Genomic DNA, 16073 nt, shown 5'->3' on the forward strand with positions numbered 1-16073 from the left:
TGCTATGATGATGCACTGATGTAATGATGGGAATGAGTCAGTAAGGTTATCCCTTCAACAGCCTATATAAGAAGAGGCCTTGTTAGGGCGTCTTTCTTGCCCTTGTGTTCTTCTCTGCTGTAATTTATTGATTGTTTGACTTCTGCCTATAGTACATGTATGTATAGTATATATTCTCCTGGGTTGTCTCACGTAATAAAGCTGTGTGCACTCTGAGACACACAAGCAAACAAATTCATCCTTGTGCCATGATATGGCCTGAAAAAGTACCTCTAACTTAAACGGATACTAGGAATAAATTAAACCTTAATTTTTTGGCAAGAAAAGGTAGCTGCCCACTATCCCGACAAATGCATTGCCCATTTTATTGTCAGGGTGATGGAAAAGAGGCTGCTTATGGGTCAGAAAAAGTCAGACAAGTCCCTATCATCATGAAATAAACGGCTCAATGAAGAAATTCAGTAGAACATGAATGTCACTATTAGAATGGTTATTAAAGAATGTGTCAACAATTCGATACCTACATATAAGGTTGTATTATCCACAAAATGGAATTTTCATTTTCAAACTTGTACATGCAATGATGTGAGGGCTACTGGAGCTGATTGTTAGGGAGAGCAAAGTCTTTTGGAATAAGTATCTTGAGCTTCGTGAAACAGGAACAGAATATCCTGAGAGAGTTGATTGCCCAACAAAATCTGAGACACACGTTGAAAGATACCAAAGTGGTGTAATCTGCATGCAGATGTGCAAGCTGAAAAATTAGATCCTGAGACTGGGCAGTATCAAAACTCAAGCAGCCTGGAAAGGTTCTACAGATTAGAAAGATGGCAGACCAGTTGAAGTGTCAGAATTTGCAGGAACTCAGTTCAATGTTGGTTTGCATCAGAAGTGGCTTTCAAATAAATAAAAGCAGTACAGGGAATTCTACAGGGTGATCTTTTTTTGGACTAGATGTTAGAATGATGCTTGATTAGAAAGGCCATCTTGTTCTACTACATGGTAATTTTTACTATTAATCCAGTCCATTAGTTTCAGAGAGATGGCTGGCATATAATTTACTTTCATATTTAATAAATTGATTGGATGATACATTTGTTGGATTGTCTCCTTTTAAAAAAAAGATAGCTGTGACTTCCACTCATTGGACAGCTACATCAAATGGATTTTGTGTAAAAGGGGATGCTAGTATAGCATGAAATTCATTTGTTTGGACTAAAGAGGATAGCAATAGCAATAGCAGTTAGACTTATATACCGCTTCATAGGGCTTTCAGCCCTCTCTAAGCAGTTTAGAGTCAGCATATTGCCCCCAACAACAATCCGGGTCCTCATTTTACCCACCTCGGAAGGATGGAAGGATGAGTCAACCCTAAGCCGGTGAGATTTGAACAGCTGAACTGCAGAACTGCAGTCAGCTGAAGTAGCCTGCAGTGCTGCATTTAACCACTGCGCCACCTCGGCTCTTAAAGTGGATTAATCCTTCAAGAGGATTAATTAAGAAAACATAGTTTCCAATGTTGTGCATGCTGGAGCAGCTAAAGGGAATCAATGAAATTTCCACACTGAAAGTAACTAGACTAATTGCATGTGTGCAATGGCCGAACAAGATAAACAGAAGTTAATGTTTATCATGCACAGTGGATTGCTTGAATGTAATGTTTTCTCCATTAGTCTCAGAATATTTCTGGAATTTTCTAAAACTTGATGTTTTACACAGCGATTTACAAAGACACAGGTATTAAGCCAAGAAACGCAAAACTGGCCTTATCAGGTAGGCCACGTGGGATCATACCACATTGGAAGCCTATAAAGAAAAGATGCAATTATTCTGGCCATCTACTAGATGTTTGCACCCAAATGCAGTTATCTATCAGACCAAACCTGGAACAGAACCTATTAACCTATGTGTTGTTTCCATGTTCTATGTAGTAGCATTATTATCTTAACATGATTGTATACCTTTCAGGTACTCCCAGGTCAGTCCAAATACTGCTTTAATTCCTTAGCGTTTTTCAAAAAGTTGTCTATTTTTCTAGTTTGTTTGCCAGGTTTGTATTTTGAACTGCAGTCCAGTCGTGATACATATGTGCAGCCATGTATCTCAGTCCTGCCTCTGATGGAAATAGAAAAGGGTCAGCCCTTTGGAACATAAAAACAGAATTTGGACAAACTCAATAAAAGACCTGACTCTTTATACAAGCCTTTGGCTGGAATAATTGAAGCCCTTTCTGAAGTGTGTTGTTGTTGCCCAGCATTGGCCTATTTTGTTCCTTTTGCCTTTATTTTGTTCCTTTCGTTTTACTATTTTTCTGTTTTAGTCTGTGAACTGTGCAGAGTTGCTGAGTCAAGCTGTGTACAAATTAAGTAGGTAGGTAAATGTGTGTTCTGCAATTGAGAAAAGCACAGGGCGACCCTTGTACCTCACAGCCTTTGTTCAAATTTGATATGTTCAGGAATCTGGAGGAAGTTCTGTTAAATGAAGTAGAAAAACTTTTTGTTTGAAAATTCTATTACTGTAGACATTGATAAATAATTCAGCCAATAATTTTTGTTAGGATTTTGATTTTTGCTATGGTACACATCTCCTGTCTTATTTTTCTGCATAACTTAACTTGGATGTCTAACTTCACAAGCATTATTTGTATTTCAGGTTGAGTTCAAATGCATTTTTTTAAATATCTACTTGTGATTAATAATATTTTGAATTCATTCTCTCTAGTATAAATCTGGTAATTCTTAAGAGAAAATTTATTTCATTTCTAACATATGCGCACCATGTGATGAGAACAGAACAATAGATTTCTTTTCGACTTTTAAATTGCCATGATTTGGGAAACTCTGCCCTTTATATTACCCTATAAGTAAATATTCATACTTTAACATCCAACATTAAAAGGGACATTTACATGTTATCTTTCCTTGTTAAAAATTGTTTGATGTTTCTTAATCTCAATTGGCCTGTCTCCCAAGGAAGGAAGAGTCTGCACCACATGCCTTCATGTTATACAGCCAGAGGATTGCATTATAAATTTTTGACTTTCTAATCAACAAGGGCAAAGTAAAGATTGTGTAGGCCTTCCCTCTCATATCACCTGGGATTTAAGGTGGATACCAGGTGAACCCCCTCATCCTCCGCAAACACAGATGGTTGCAGCGTCAAGCTTCCGTCCCAACATACTTGCACACATAACCATCTGCCATTTTCCCTTCTCTTTCCCCAATTTTGTTCTTTCTACAAATTACACATTGGGGGTAGGGGGGAAAAACAATGTAGAGCAACTAATTGTTGTGTGCTATTTTTTGCAAAATAGCTATCTGCAATCTTATGCTTTCTGCGTACATTAAGCTGCAACTCAACGGAGTTCCCATTGGAAACTCACTCTTTTAATCTAAGGCTTAAATAATTACCTTTTTCCAAGCAAGGGTTGTTGAGGTTTTTTGAGTATTACTTAGATAAAATATGGATAGTATTTTTTTAAAAAAACTTTTAAAATGTGAACATGAAAAGTAATTATTTCTTCCCTTTAACTGCCCATAGCAGTAATATATAAGGTGTGAAAAGAAATTATTGAACCAAACCTAGCATTCCACTAGTTACCATAACATGGATTTGTCTTCTAATGTTTGCAAACAGTAGTTGAAACAAAAAAACTTCTACTCCTTTGCTTTTTCAAGGTAATTTGCAGCCATTACTACAATAATGATGTCATTTGAGAACATTCCATTTATTGTATGTCATTGGGAAAATTCATTATTCATTCTAATACTTTAAACGCTTTGAGTGAAACTATTTAATGTTGTATTAGTTTTCTATAATATATATAGAACACAGACAGTTAAAATTCAAGATTATTCCAAAATTGCAAATAAAAGTGCATTTTATGGGCAGCGCACTTCAGAAAAATAACTGAACTTTGGGATTTCTTTTTATCATTTGTTACTTTAAAAACAAAATTACACTTTTAAGTTCGTAAATAAAATGTATTACATTCATCTTCACTTAAAATTCAGAAATGTGCAATTTTTCTCTGAAGCACATTTTAAACAACATACAAAAATAAAGAATTCTGAATATTAGAATTTGTAGACAACCATCTTATCGGGATAATTTTATTTTGAGAAATCAAAAAAGTGGAAGACAAAACCAACATTCAGGGTTTTGTTTCATAAAAATATCACATACGTAACCCTGAATAAATAGTTCTCAAAATAAAATTTCAGGAGGCCTGAAGAGAAAAATAAAACTGAAAGTCGTTAATAGTACTTTTGAAAAGGAAGTCACTAACATCTCATTATGTATACGCTTACAAAGCAGCATGTACTTCCCATTTTTCATGTTACATGAAATGTAATGATTTTATTATTTCAACAATAAACACCACCAACATGAAGGTGCTTTATTTAGTTAAATCAAGCGGTGGAGTGGTTCAATTGCACTACCAATCTGAATTATAAATAATTAAATTTGAAGAACTTTAGTAAATATTAAACTTTACCAATAACACTTTAAATATAGTATTCTACAGAACAGAAGCTTTAATCGTTTTAAAGAAAAAGCACAAAACAACAAATTTTCACACAAAATAAAGACCTGTATCCTAATGAACTTAAATTTACAGCATGGGTGCCATATGTTAAAAGGAGATGACAACAAATTTTAATCCACATATTTATAAAATCAATAAGCATTTAATTATCTATTTGTTCAAGCTGTTTTTTTTCTCAAATCAACAGCACTGCTCATTTTTACAAGTTGCTATAATATTTGGTAGCCATTTTTCACATTTTTGTTCTTTAAAATTAGTAACTATTAAGATTTGTTTACAATATATACTAGTTAATTCTATTCATTACTGATCAATTAAATATTAAACACTGTGGTAGTCAGATTCATCTGGTTCTTAACACACTAATATAGTATGACATAGGTAGTCTCAATCTGCAGCACCATGCTATTTAATCAAACAGCATTAAAGCTGTTATCTAATGTTTACCCCTCTTGCCACTTACTACACTAACAAACAAAATATTATTAAAGACAACAGTTCTGCCTTCACAATGAGGCACATTTTGGCATATGTGCACAGATAGGCAAGTGCAAGTCATGTTATCAAAACAGAGCTTCCACATTTAACTTTTTCATAGAAAAATATAAATATATTCCCTGAATTAGAGGAAGAGAAGTTCCAACGTAAGTCTAGTATCACTAATAAAAGGAAAGTGGGCTAGATCTTCATGTTTCACAATCCTCTTCATCATCTGCATATCTTACCGTTCGCCTGCCCCTATTTCTAGTTTTGACTTTGGAGCGTCGATTTATTGGTTTGTATTTTGTGTAATGTAATTCGTCAGAATCATTCTCTTCATTCACTTTTGGCCGTTTCCTTCTCTGAGGTATTCTGAAAGATTCAGAAAAGCCATTTTTATTTGCTGGTGTGGCTTTCCTTTTCCTTTTAGTTGTTTTTACGCCTCCATTATTATTGATGGGTTTGGATTCTGTTTGAGTTTCCGAATCAGAAGAAAAATGGGAACTTCTATCAGGTTCAGATTTTGAGCTCTCTGGAATGCCTAGTTGTTTATTCTTTGACAAAGCACTTTGTTCCATGTTGTCCTTTTCTCCATTGTGCCTGGTGTTCCTCACATTTGTAAAATTATATTCCTTTTCCAGTTCAGAGTCTGCAGCAGAGTCACTTGTTACATTATCTTGACTTGAACTTTTTTGTTCCTCAGATGTAATGCTGCTGGAAGAGTCATCAAAATGTTTTACTGTGATTTTTTTATATTCAGATTTGATAGAAACTTGTCTTGAGCCATTGCTATGACTCCTCCTCCTCTGTTTTAACACACTTTCTTCTTCAGCATCTAAACATCTTGTTTTTAGTGTTTTATTAGATTGCCTAGGTGAATAAGAACAAGTTTGATTATTTCTCCCCTTTATCTTATGTACTTTCAGTTCTGTTCCACTATCTGAGAGTGAAGGTAAATCATCCAGTACTTTTCTAGCTGCAACAGAGGCACTGCGGAGTGGACGTATTCTGTTCTTTTTTCTACAGTATCCAACTTCTGAGCCTGAGAATTCTTCCTTTGCATCACTAATAAGTTTTATTTTGCTTGCAGCTACAGCAGCACTTCGACGTGGAATTTTCTTTCCATTGAGGGCTTTAATAGTCATTGATATGTTATTCAACTCTGTACAACTTTTGTAAATATTTCTGTTCCTGAGTACTATTGGGCTTTGGTTCAATAGCTGAGAAGCTGATTCTGTAGAAGGAAGAATTTATAGATTAAATATTATTTCTAAAACAAGTTAAGACAAATGATACAATAGTTTAATCATAATTAATCCAAATTGTTATACCAGTGGTAGTCAACCTGGTCCCTACTGCCCACTTGTGGGCGTTCCAGCTTTCATGGTGGGCGGTAGGGGTTTTTTCCAATACTGAAGCACTTTGCTTTTTTTAATTGACTTCCCTACTTTATAAATCACCATTACTGTGGAACCAGTGGGCAGTTAGAAAATTTTATTACTAACAGAGATACAAAAGTGGGCAGTAGGTATAAAAAGGTTGACTACCCCTGTGTTATACACTTGGTTGTGTACTCTGCCTAACAGATTATCTTGGCCTTTCCCTTCACTGTGAAAACATGCTATATTATACTGAAAACTACAATGAAATTCTCAAATTCAACTACCATTTAGGTATTTTTGTTGCTAATCTTCTAAGTGATTTTTGGAACTGCAAGTACTCATCAGTAATGTTAATATAAGAAACATTTTCTTTAAATTTTCCTCAGCTTAGTTTGCAATTTTTTGGTCTTCCTATTTCATAGCTTTGTATATGAAAATCATATGTGCATTTTGTACTGTACAATCCTTAACTACTGTCTTTTTTTGACAAACTTATTTTTTTGCAAATGTTCATTTATTTTAAATAAATATAGGCAGCCCCTGAATTACAAGCAATCACTTTGTAACTGTTTGAAATACAATGGCACTGAAAAAAGTGGCTTATGAGCGTTTTTCACACTTATGACTATTGTAGCATCCCCAAAATGTAGACACTTGACAACCAGCATATATTTATTACAGTTGCAGTGTCCCAGGATCATGTGGTTACCTTTTGTGATCTTCTGATAAGCAAGGTCAATGGAAAAGACAGATTCACTTAATAATGGTTATGGTTATAGTAACATGGTTATGTTACTAACTTAACCTGATTATAAAATGGGGCAAAGCTCACTTAAACAACTGTCTTGCTTAGCAATGGAAATTTTGGGCTCAATTTGTAATCATAAGTCGAGGAATTCCTATAAGTCCATTGGAGTTGGGCAGCCAATAAATTTAAATAATTTTAACAAACACAAAAATTAAAAGCAGCACAAACCCCAACATACAAAACATATTGAAGGAAAAGTAAAAATTAAAAAAATATTAACTATCTATAGCAAAACAGATACATGTTAAACAATATTTAATAATTTCTAGATGAAAAAGGAGAATATTGTAAAATATCAAGAAATCTGCACCCAAAACACTTCATAATTTTCTAATTTGTAGATAAAATTGCATTTTCAAAAAAACAAATAAATTATATATCCCTTGAATGCAATCCTTAAGGAATATTATATTTATTTCATATAAAATATAATATACATTATAATTTACATATAACAAACATAACTTTTAATATTATCAATGAAAAGATCAGTATTATAAAAATTACCTTCCTTAATGTCATCTGTTTTTTCTTTCTTTTTCTTGGGTTGTGTTTTGATAACACTGTAATTGCTAGCATTGTTGCAAGATTTGATTTCCAAATCAGACTGGCAGCTGGAATCTACTCTGGTTTTAGATTTTGGAGTTTTTGAAGATTCTTTGCTATTTGGCAGAGAATCAGTTCCATTTCCTTTGTGCTGTATTTCAGATTCATTTTTTGATTTTCCTGAAGAATCTACAGTCTTCTGAAACTCTTTAATATTGTCATTATATTGGTTTAATTCTGAATCTCCCTCTAAGTCAGAAGTGACTATAGTATTATGTGTAAATATAGGATGTTTATCAGGATTTCTATCCTTTGACAGGTGGCTTTTCAGATTTTTCTCTAGAATGGGATTTATACTTCTATCATATGGAGTTCTAGGCTTGTGCATATGGGCTTTTTTAATATGCATTTTTTTTCTTTCAGCACTTTCAGAATATGAACTGTTTTCAGAGTCACTACCATCTATCTTGGCAGCTGTGGAAGACTGAATACACTTTCTTCTACAGTACTGTTTCCTTTTTGCTTCACCAGACTCTTGGCTTCCATCTGCTGAGCTATCTAATTGCTTTCTAGTTGCAGAAACAATACTGCGACAGTTCAGTTTTCTATTATTGTCACTGTAGGTTCTAGTAGTTTCTGAATTGGTGAAGTCTTCCTCATCATTCGCAAGACTTAATTTATTAACAGTAACAGTATCACTTCTAAGGGGCAATTTTCCATAGATATATTCCGATTTACAAGCTCCTGTCTGACAATCACTTTGGAATGGTCTTTTTCTGGTAGATTTGCTGAGCCCATTTGCTTTGGCAACAGAATCTATAAAGGCACATAGAATAATTATATTAAAATACACAAATAAAAGCATTAAAAACTCATAAATAAACATATTTATTAGCAACTGTGAATAACCTAGTTGAAGATAATAAAGATAAGTAAATACCCTTGCAGTTAAGGCAAAATTTACTCATCATTATTATCAACCTCAGAAAGTTTCATGACCTGAATGCAAAAACTAACAAGATGTATGATGACATTTCAGTATGTCAAACCATTAAATAAGAGATTTAGTAGATAGTCAATCAAGGTTGAGATTTTGAGCACTGCAATTTGAAGAAATACTCAGTGCAGCATCAAAACATGACTGCCAATGAGTTTCATAGGAAGAAAAACTGTCAAAGCCTGAAAAAAGTAATGGATATATAAGGGAGATGGGAGTTTTGAGCCTACCTCTGCCAATTCTATTTCTTGCAGAATTGGTGTTCTAAGCTAGAACACCATTTCCAGCAATCTTCATTCTCAGACACACACAATCCCTTGTAACATATACATAACATGTACCTTGCCTATTGCTATTTAGCCCAATTTCTTATCTTTCCTTCTGTATTCCAGTAACTTGCTTCCACAGCTTAATCTCAACCCTGCGCTATACTGTATGACACCAACTTTCCCACATGTGATGCTCAATACGTATTTAAATTTTCCTGCTTCGAGCCTCCCTTCAAATTAGGCAATGGCAAAATCAGTGTAACTCATGTAGAGCAAGAAGTAATTGAGAAGATTGGGTTGGAAGCAAGATACTGGATCACAAAAGGGTCAATCTATTCCTTCTTTTTATGGGGCGAAGAAGTGAGGGATAAAGTCAGAAATAGGCTAACCCTAACCCTGCATCAGTAACTGTCTACTGCCTTTTTTAATGTACCTCTCAAACAATATATTACAAACATTTGTTTGATGTGACTAAGGCTGTATTCCTAAAATAAATTCAGGTGGATAAATTGCCCATAAATCAGTAGATCTAGAATACTTTGTTATGCTAAATGATACTAAAGAAAAATATGCATGCATAACATTACACCCATTTATTCTAATGCATCATATATTTTAAATAAATCACCTTTCCTGATGCCTTTCCTTCCCTGACTTTTTCTTGAGTGGCTGCTGTCAGTTCCAGATTCTAAATTAGATGAGTCATTTTGGCCAAGTTTTGAAGTTTCAGAAAATATTCTGATCTTTGAAGAAGAAGGTGTCTCATCATCCCTTCCTGATTCCACTTCTGAATCACTCAATATTTTACCTTTCCTGAAGCGAAATGATGCCCTTGTAAAAGCGTGTCTTGGTAAAACTTTACATTCTTGTTCAGAATCTGTCTCAGAGCTGCTATTGGCATTAATTTCGTATGAAGATGACAATTGATGAACTGTTTTCTGAACACTCTCATCATCTGATATATGGTGTTTAGAGTCATCTTCTGAACATTCTGGGATGTGTTTCATTTTGGGAGATACACGGCAAACAGTTCTCAAACGTTTTTTATAATCTTTAACAGAGTACCTCTTTGGTGTTTTTTTCATCCCACTCTCAGAATTTGAATTACCACTTTCAGATCCACTACTATGCCTTTTTTTAACAGCAAAATGTTCAGTTTTAGGAGCTTTTCTTCTGTCAGACTGATCTTCCAATTCTTTGTCACTTTCAGAATGCATGGAACTTTCTTCTTCAGAATCATTTAATAATAACTTTCTGGCTGCAGCAGAAGCATTGCGATGAGGTCGTTTTCTGTTTTTATTTCTGGTACCACCACTTTCTGAGCTGAAGAACTCTTCTTCCACATCACTCATCATTCTTAATTTATTAGCTGCCACAGTAGCACTTCTGCGTGGTATTTTCCTATACCTACAAAATCTATTGCTCAAAGTTTCATAATGTTCATTTGAAGTATCAGTTTTTCTTTCCCATATCCTTTTCCTTGTAGTCCTTTGGCTATCTGCATCCCCTTGTGAAGCTGGACATATAAATGAATAAATGAATACACACACAAAAACACATACTTACAATAAACATTCTAAAAAATAATTTTGTCTATTTCTAAACTCTTAAATTAGGCTAAGTGTTGAGGTTTGGCCTTTTTAAAGTAAATGTAGGTGTTTTTTTTTTCATCTTTTATAAGCCATTTGGAGGAATATTTTCCATAGTTACATTTTACTGACTGACTACATGCGATAAAGATTTCAAATTTGCATTTAAATACATGAAGGGTGAATGGACTGAGAGAAAAAAGAAGATGAGAAAGTTGTCCTTAGAGGTAGTTGATAAAATCCCAAAAAGAGTTGAAAAACTTTAAAGACTTAAAGGGTAAAATGAATGAAATGCACGGATGTGGTAAAAGTAAGCATGGTTTGCAAAGCTAGAAAGAGATGTACAGTGAACAGCACTAATATAAGCTAGGTCAGCAGTTGGTTTTACTATGAAATACCTTTCTGAATACCAGCAAGAAAGCTTAATCTCATTTCTAGTCAGAATGCAGGGTTTAAGGCTTCTACCTGGAAAAAAGTCCCTTCCTCACTTCTAAATTCTGCCTTCCAGGAAGAAGTAGTAGCTTTCTCCTTGCCACATTTTCAGGGCTCAGGAGGGGAGGGGGGGCATATAAAAACAATTTTTGGCAACCATATACCAACTAATTCAGGGGTCACCAACCTCCTGGACCACAGCCTGTTTGGAATCAGGCTAAATGGTGGGCATGAGCGCTTGCACCTGCTATTCACACAGTATCACCACCACTATTGGTAGGCTAAAGAACAACAGACTGGAGTAAGAAATTATATGGAATGATGCTAAGGACTAGTCAACGGAGGAAAGGGATAATTTTCACAGGTTGCCTTTTGAGTAATTTCCTGTCTTTAATTTCTTATGTGTACATACTCTTCTGTATTTTATTGAGTAATGCCCTTACTTACAAAGGAATATGTATGCATGTTTATTAATAGACCTCTAATTACCGTATTTTTCAGAGTATAAGATGCACCAAGATTTTAAAGAGGCAAATTAAAAAAAAAAGTTTTTGCACTCTGCAGACCTCCCAAAAATGGTCAGTTTTTCACAAAAATGGGCCCGTTTTTTGTCAAAAAAGGGCATGCATAGCCTTTCGGAGGCTTGTAGAGTGGTCCTCGGGGCTGGGGTAAAAAACAGTCTGTTTTTCGCTCATTTCTGCCCTCCCAAACCCCCAGGGGCACTCTGGAAGCTAAAGGCTATGCACGACCATTTTTGCAAATGGGGCGGGGTTTCAGGAGACCAAAAATGCTGTATTCAGTGTATAAGATGTACCCAGATTTTCAGCCTCTTTTGGGAGGGAAAAGGGTGCGTCTTACACTCTGAAAGATATGGTAGTTTTCTGATGCCAATTGAAAATAATAAAGTTATTAGCTAACTGTCTGAAGTCCAATTTATCACCAGGAATTTTCCTTTAGTAAGACATCTCTCACATTACTTGGGCATCCAATAATAGGTGGTGCTATTACATCACATGATGCCATTACATGGGCATCAAAATGCCTTTATGCCCACAAGTACAAGGTTGCATTAAGATGTACTTTCATGTAATTATCCCATTATATCCTAGATGGAACATTTGAGGGGGAAATGATACACAACAATATTACAGAAGGCTTTTGGAACAAGAATTATAGAATTCCATTATTTTTTCTTTTTTGCATTACTTAATGTAATCTCTTTACATTTTTGAAATTATCCCAGTAGACCACTCCAATTTGGGCTATTGTAATATGTTCTATCTAAGGCTGCACCTGAAAACCACCTGGAAGCTGCAACTGGTCTGGAATGAAGGAGTAGTAGTAGCATTAATATTAGTAATAGTGTTAAGTAGGTGGATCACATCATGAGCCACAATGGCTTCCTATAATTACTAGCACCTTGAACTCTGGGTACTGCTAGTAATCACCTATTAAGCCTTCATTGCGCCAGGCCAGGTTATTTGTGGGGCTGATTCTTTTCAATTCCTTATTTTCATCCCATGGGAATCTAAAACAGTAATTATGCTTCAGGTTTCTTATATGGAATGATGCCATCTGGTGGGAACGAAGAGGCATGGCTTCTCTGTTGCAACCACTTCCAATCCTGTCCCTGCTAACCATCAGAAATGTCCTGGAAACCTGGTTTTCCCCCCAGACATTGAGCTAAAGTATTAGATGAGCCCATCCAAATGGGAAAAAGACTTGAATGGAATATGTTGTGGTTGGCATTTATTTTGTTTTGGATGGTGATTGTTTTTTACTTTTAATAATTTCTAAGCTGCCAAGCTGCCACTTTTATGCGTTGGTAGTCATATAATTCAAATAAATACAATCTTGTAACAATGTTTTCATGTTGCGTTTATCATACTTTTTAATAAATTTGATTGTCATTAAGTTGCTCAGGACTTAAAGACATGACATACATTTTAATATATATATATATATATATATATATATATATATATATATATATATATATATATATATATATATATATATATATAATATACATACCTATTTGTTTTTGCTGATATATTTTACTTCTAGTAATCCTGAATATACTTTGTTTTTCTCCAGAAGTTCCATTATGTAGCACTGGAGATGACAGAGTTGTAGAACTCTCTTTGCTCTCTTCTGAACTACTCAAAGATGAAGTAGTTGATGAATGTTCTAACTCACTTTCTGGAAGAGTTAAAAGATATAAAGCTAATCAGAATTTTAAATATTTCTCTCATGTATTTTAATATAATAAGAAGTTGCAGACAGTCTGCATTTTGCACCCTTTTTTAATAACTGCGCAATTTTCTTTTCCCCTCTTTTTCTCTCTCTCTCTTTTTTCTTTCTTTTGTATGGGATATGCATGGGATATGCATGTGATTGAGTGAATGATCCCACTTTTATTGACCTATTATTGCTGTATTTTGTGTGTTTTAATTATTACGTGGGGATTGCTTGGGCGAATGAGTGTGTTTGATTCGGAGGACCTGCCGAGGAACGCGGGGGTCGTTGGGGTGGTTGGAGGAATTGCGGACACGGGAGTGGGCCGGAGCATTACGGTCATAACAGGGAGGGGCAGATATGGCGGGGACTTTAGGGCTGGCCATTACCGGGGAAGGAGGGCTCGCTACGTTACAGAGATCCCTCCTTCCGGACCTATGAGTCCCACTCCAAGGCCAGATGGCGCGAGTAATCAGGACCCTGGTCTCCGGCTGTTGTCGCTAAATGCCAGGTCTGTAGTTCATAAGGCTCCCCTCGTCCGGGACTTAATTTTAGATGAGAGGGCAGACCTGGCATGTATTACTGAAACCTGGCTGGGCCCGGAGGGAGGAGTCCCCCTCGTGGAGATGTGCCCAGAAGGTTTTCAGGTGCTCCATCAGCCGAGAGCTCAGGGAAGGGGTGGCGGTGTGGCCATTGTTATCCGAGAGTCTCTAGTACCTCGTAGGATCCCTGCTCCGGAGCTTGTCGGGTGTGAGTTCCTGCTGGTGAAGTTGGACCTCAAGGGTCAAGTGGGTCTGCTGTTAACGTACCTGCCTCCCAACAGCGTTGCAGCAGCCCTCCCCTCGCTCCTCGAGTCGGTAGCCGAGCTGGCAATTGAGTTCCCCAGGCTTATGGTACTGGGGGATTTCAATTTGCCTTCGCTCGGTGAACACTCTGATGGAGCGCAGGAGTTCATGGCTTCCATGACAGCCATGGGCTTGACCCAAGTAATTCGGGGCCCAACCCACTCGGCGGGTCACATGCTCGACCTCGTATTTCTCTCGGAGCAGTGGACTTGTGATCTTGGTCTGAGGGGTAGTGAGATCGTACCCCTGTCGTGGTCAGACCACTACCTACTGAGGCTTGACTTTCGGAGACCACACCTCCACTGTAGGGAGGAGGAACCGACCAGGTGGTTTCGCCCCAGGCGACTTATGGACCCTCTGAGGTTCCAGACGGAGCTTGGGGTTATTCCTGATACCCTCGCCCACAGTCCGGCAGAGACTCTGGTTGCTGCTTGGAACTCGGCAGCGACGGAGTCTCTTAACCGGATTGCGCCTCTACGGCCGCTCCGAGGCAGTGGATCCAGGAGGGCTCCTTGGTTTACTGAGGAACTCCGGGAGAGGAAGCGCCGGAAGAGACGCCTAGAGCACCAATGGAGATCCAATAAATCCGAATCGAACCGAGCACTTTTAACATTTTGCATCAGAGAGTACATCCGGGCAATTAGGACGTCAAAAAGAACTTACATTGCCACTCTGATTGCTTCCGCTGAGTCGCGCCCGGCTGCCCTGTTCAGGATAACCCGCTCCCTCCTAAATAGGAGGGATGCGGGTGATCCTTTGCAGGGCAGGGCTGAGGATTACGTCCAGTTTCTCGCGGATAAAGTTGCTCGGTTTCGGACGGACTTGGACTCCAATTCTGCAGAACCAGCCGAGGCACCAAGGGATAATCTGGTAGGCCATCGCTGGATTGAGTTTCAGGCTGTTGCCCCTGAGGACGTGGACAAGGCCATGAGAGCTGTAAGTGCCTCCACATGTGTACTGGACCCGTGCCCCTCCTGGCTGGTTGTTAACAGCAGGGAGGTGACACGGGGCTGGATGCAGGCGGTTGTTACCGCCTCCCTTCGGGAGGGGGTCTTTCCCCCCGCCCTTAAGGCGCCGGTGGTGAGACCTCTCCTGAAGAAGCCATCTTTGGATCCAGCCGTTCTAAACAACTATCGTCCAGTCTCCAACCTCCCCTTTGTGGGGAAGGTTGTTGAGAAGGTGGTGGCCTTTCAGCTCCAGCGGTCCTTGGACGAAGCTAGTTATCTTGATCCATTCCAGTCTGGCTTCAGGCCTGGCTACAGCACAGAAACCGCTTTGGTCGCATTGACCGATGATCTCTGGAGAGCCAGGGATGGAGGCCATGCCTCCATCCTGGTACTCCTTGACCTCTCAGCGGCTTTTGATACCATCGACCATGGTATCCTTCTGCGACGACTGCGGGAGGTGGGGGTGGGAGGCACTGTCTTACGGTGGTTCTCCTCTTACCTCTCGGACAGGTCGCAGTCGGTGTTAGTCGGAGGGCAGAGATCGACCCCTAGGCCCCTAACATATGGGGTGCCGCAGGGTTCGGTCCTGTCCCCCCTACTTTTTAATATCTACATGAAACCGCTGGGCGAGATCATTCGGCGGCACAGGATAAAATACCACCAGTATGCGGATGATACACAGCTGTATCTGTCCGCCCCGTGCCAACTCAATGAAGCGGTGGACGTGATGAGCCAGGGCCTTGAGGCTGTTAGAGACTGGATGAGGGTTAACAAGCTTGTGCTCAATCCGGATAAGACCGAGTGGCTGCTGTGCTTCCCTCCCACAAATTTGGCTAGTGTTCCATCACTCAGACTGGGGGGTCAAATACTACGCCCCTCAGACAGGGTCCGCAACTTGGGAGTCCTCCTGGACCCACAGCTGACTTTTGAACACCATTTGTCAGCTGTGACCAGGGGGGCATTTGCCCAGGTTCGCCTGGTGCACCAGTTG

At 38.1% G+C, this 16073-nt stretch overlaps 1 protein-coding gene across 4 annotated transcripts in view; it reads right to left on the reverse strand.

Annotated features, from left to right (window-relative positions):
• Positions 1 to 4343: 4343 nt before the first annotated feature.
• BRWD1 (bromodomain and WD repeat domain containing 1) overlaps positions 4344 to 16073 on the reverse strand; it is a 92671-nt gene continuing 80941 nt past the window's right edge. For 3 of the 4 annotated variants that reach the window (XM_032219206.1, XM_032219205.1, XM_032219204.1), the window contains 4 exons: positions 13087 to 13254; positions 9660 to 10547; positions 7727 to 8581; positions 4344 to 6263 (listed from right to left, as the gene is read on the reverse strand). In XM_032219206.1, coding sequence (XP_032075097.1) covers positions 5236 to 6263; positions 7727 to 8581; positions 9660 to 10547; positions 13087 to 13254 — 2939 coding nt within the window. In that variant the 3' untranslated portion in view covers positions 4344 to 5235. The remainder of the gene's footprint in view (positions 6264 to 7726; positions 8582 to 9659; positions 10548 to 13086; positions 13255 to 16073) is intronic. The other variant, XM_032219207.1, reaches the window with a different exon arrangement.

Source organism: Thamnophis elegans, chromosome 6 (genome assembly GCF_009769535.1).
Source record: "Thamnophis elegans isolate rThaEle1 chromosome 6, rThaEle1.pri, whole genome shotgun sequence".
Taxonomy (NCBI): Eukaryota; Metazoa; Chordata; class Lepidosauria; order Squamata; family Colubridae; genus Thamnophis; species Thamnophis elegans.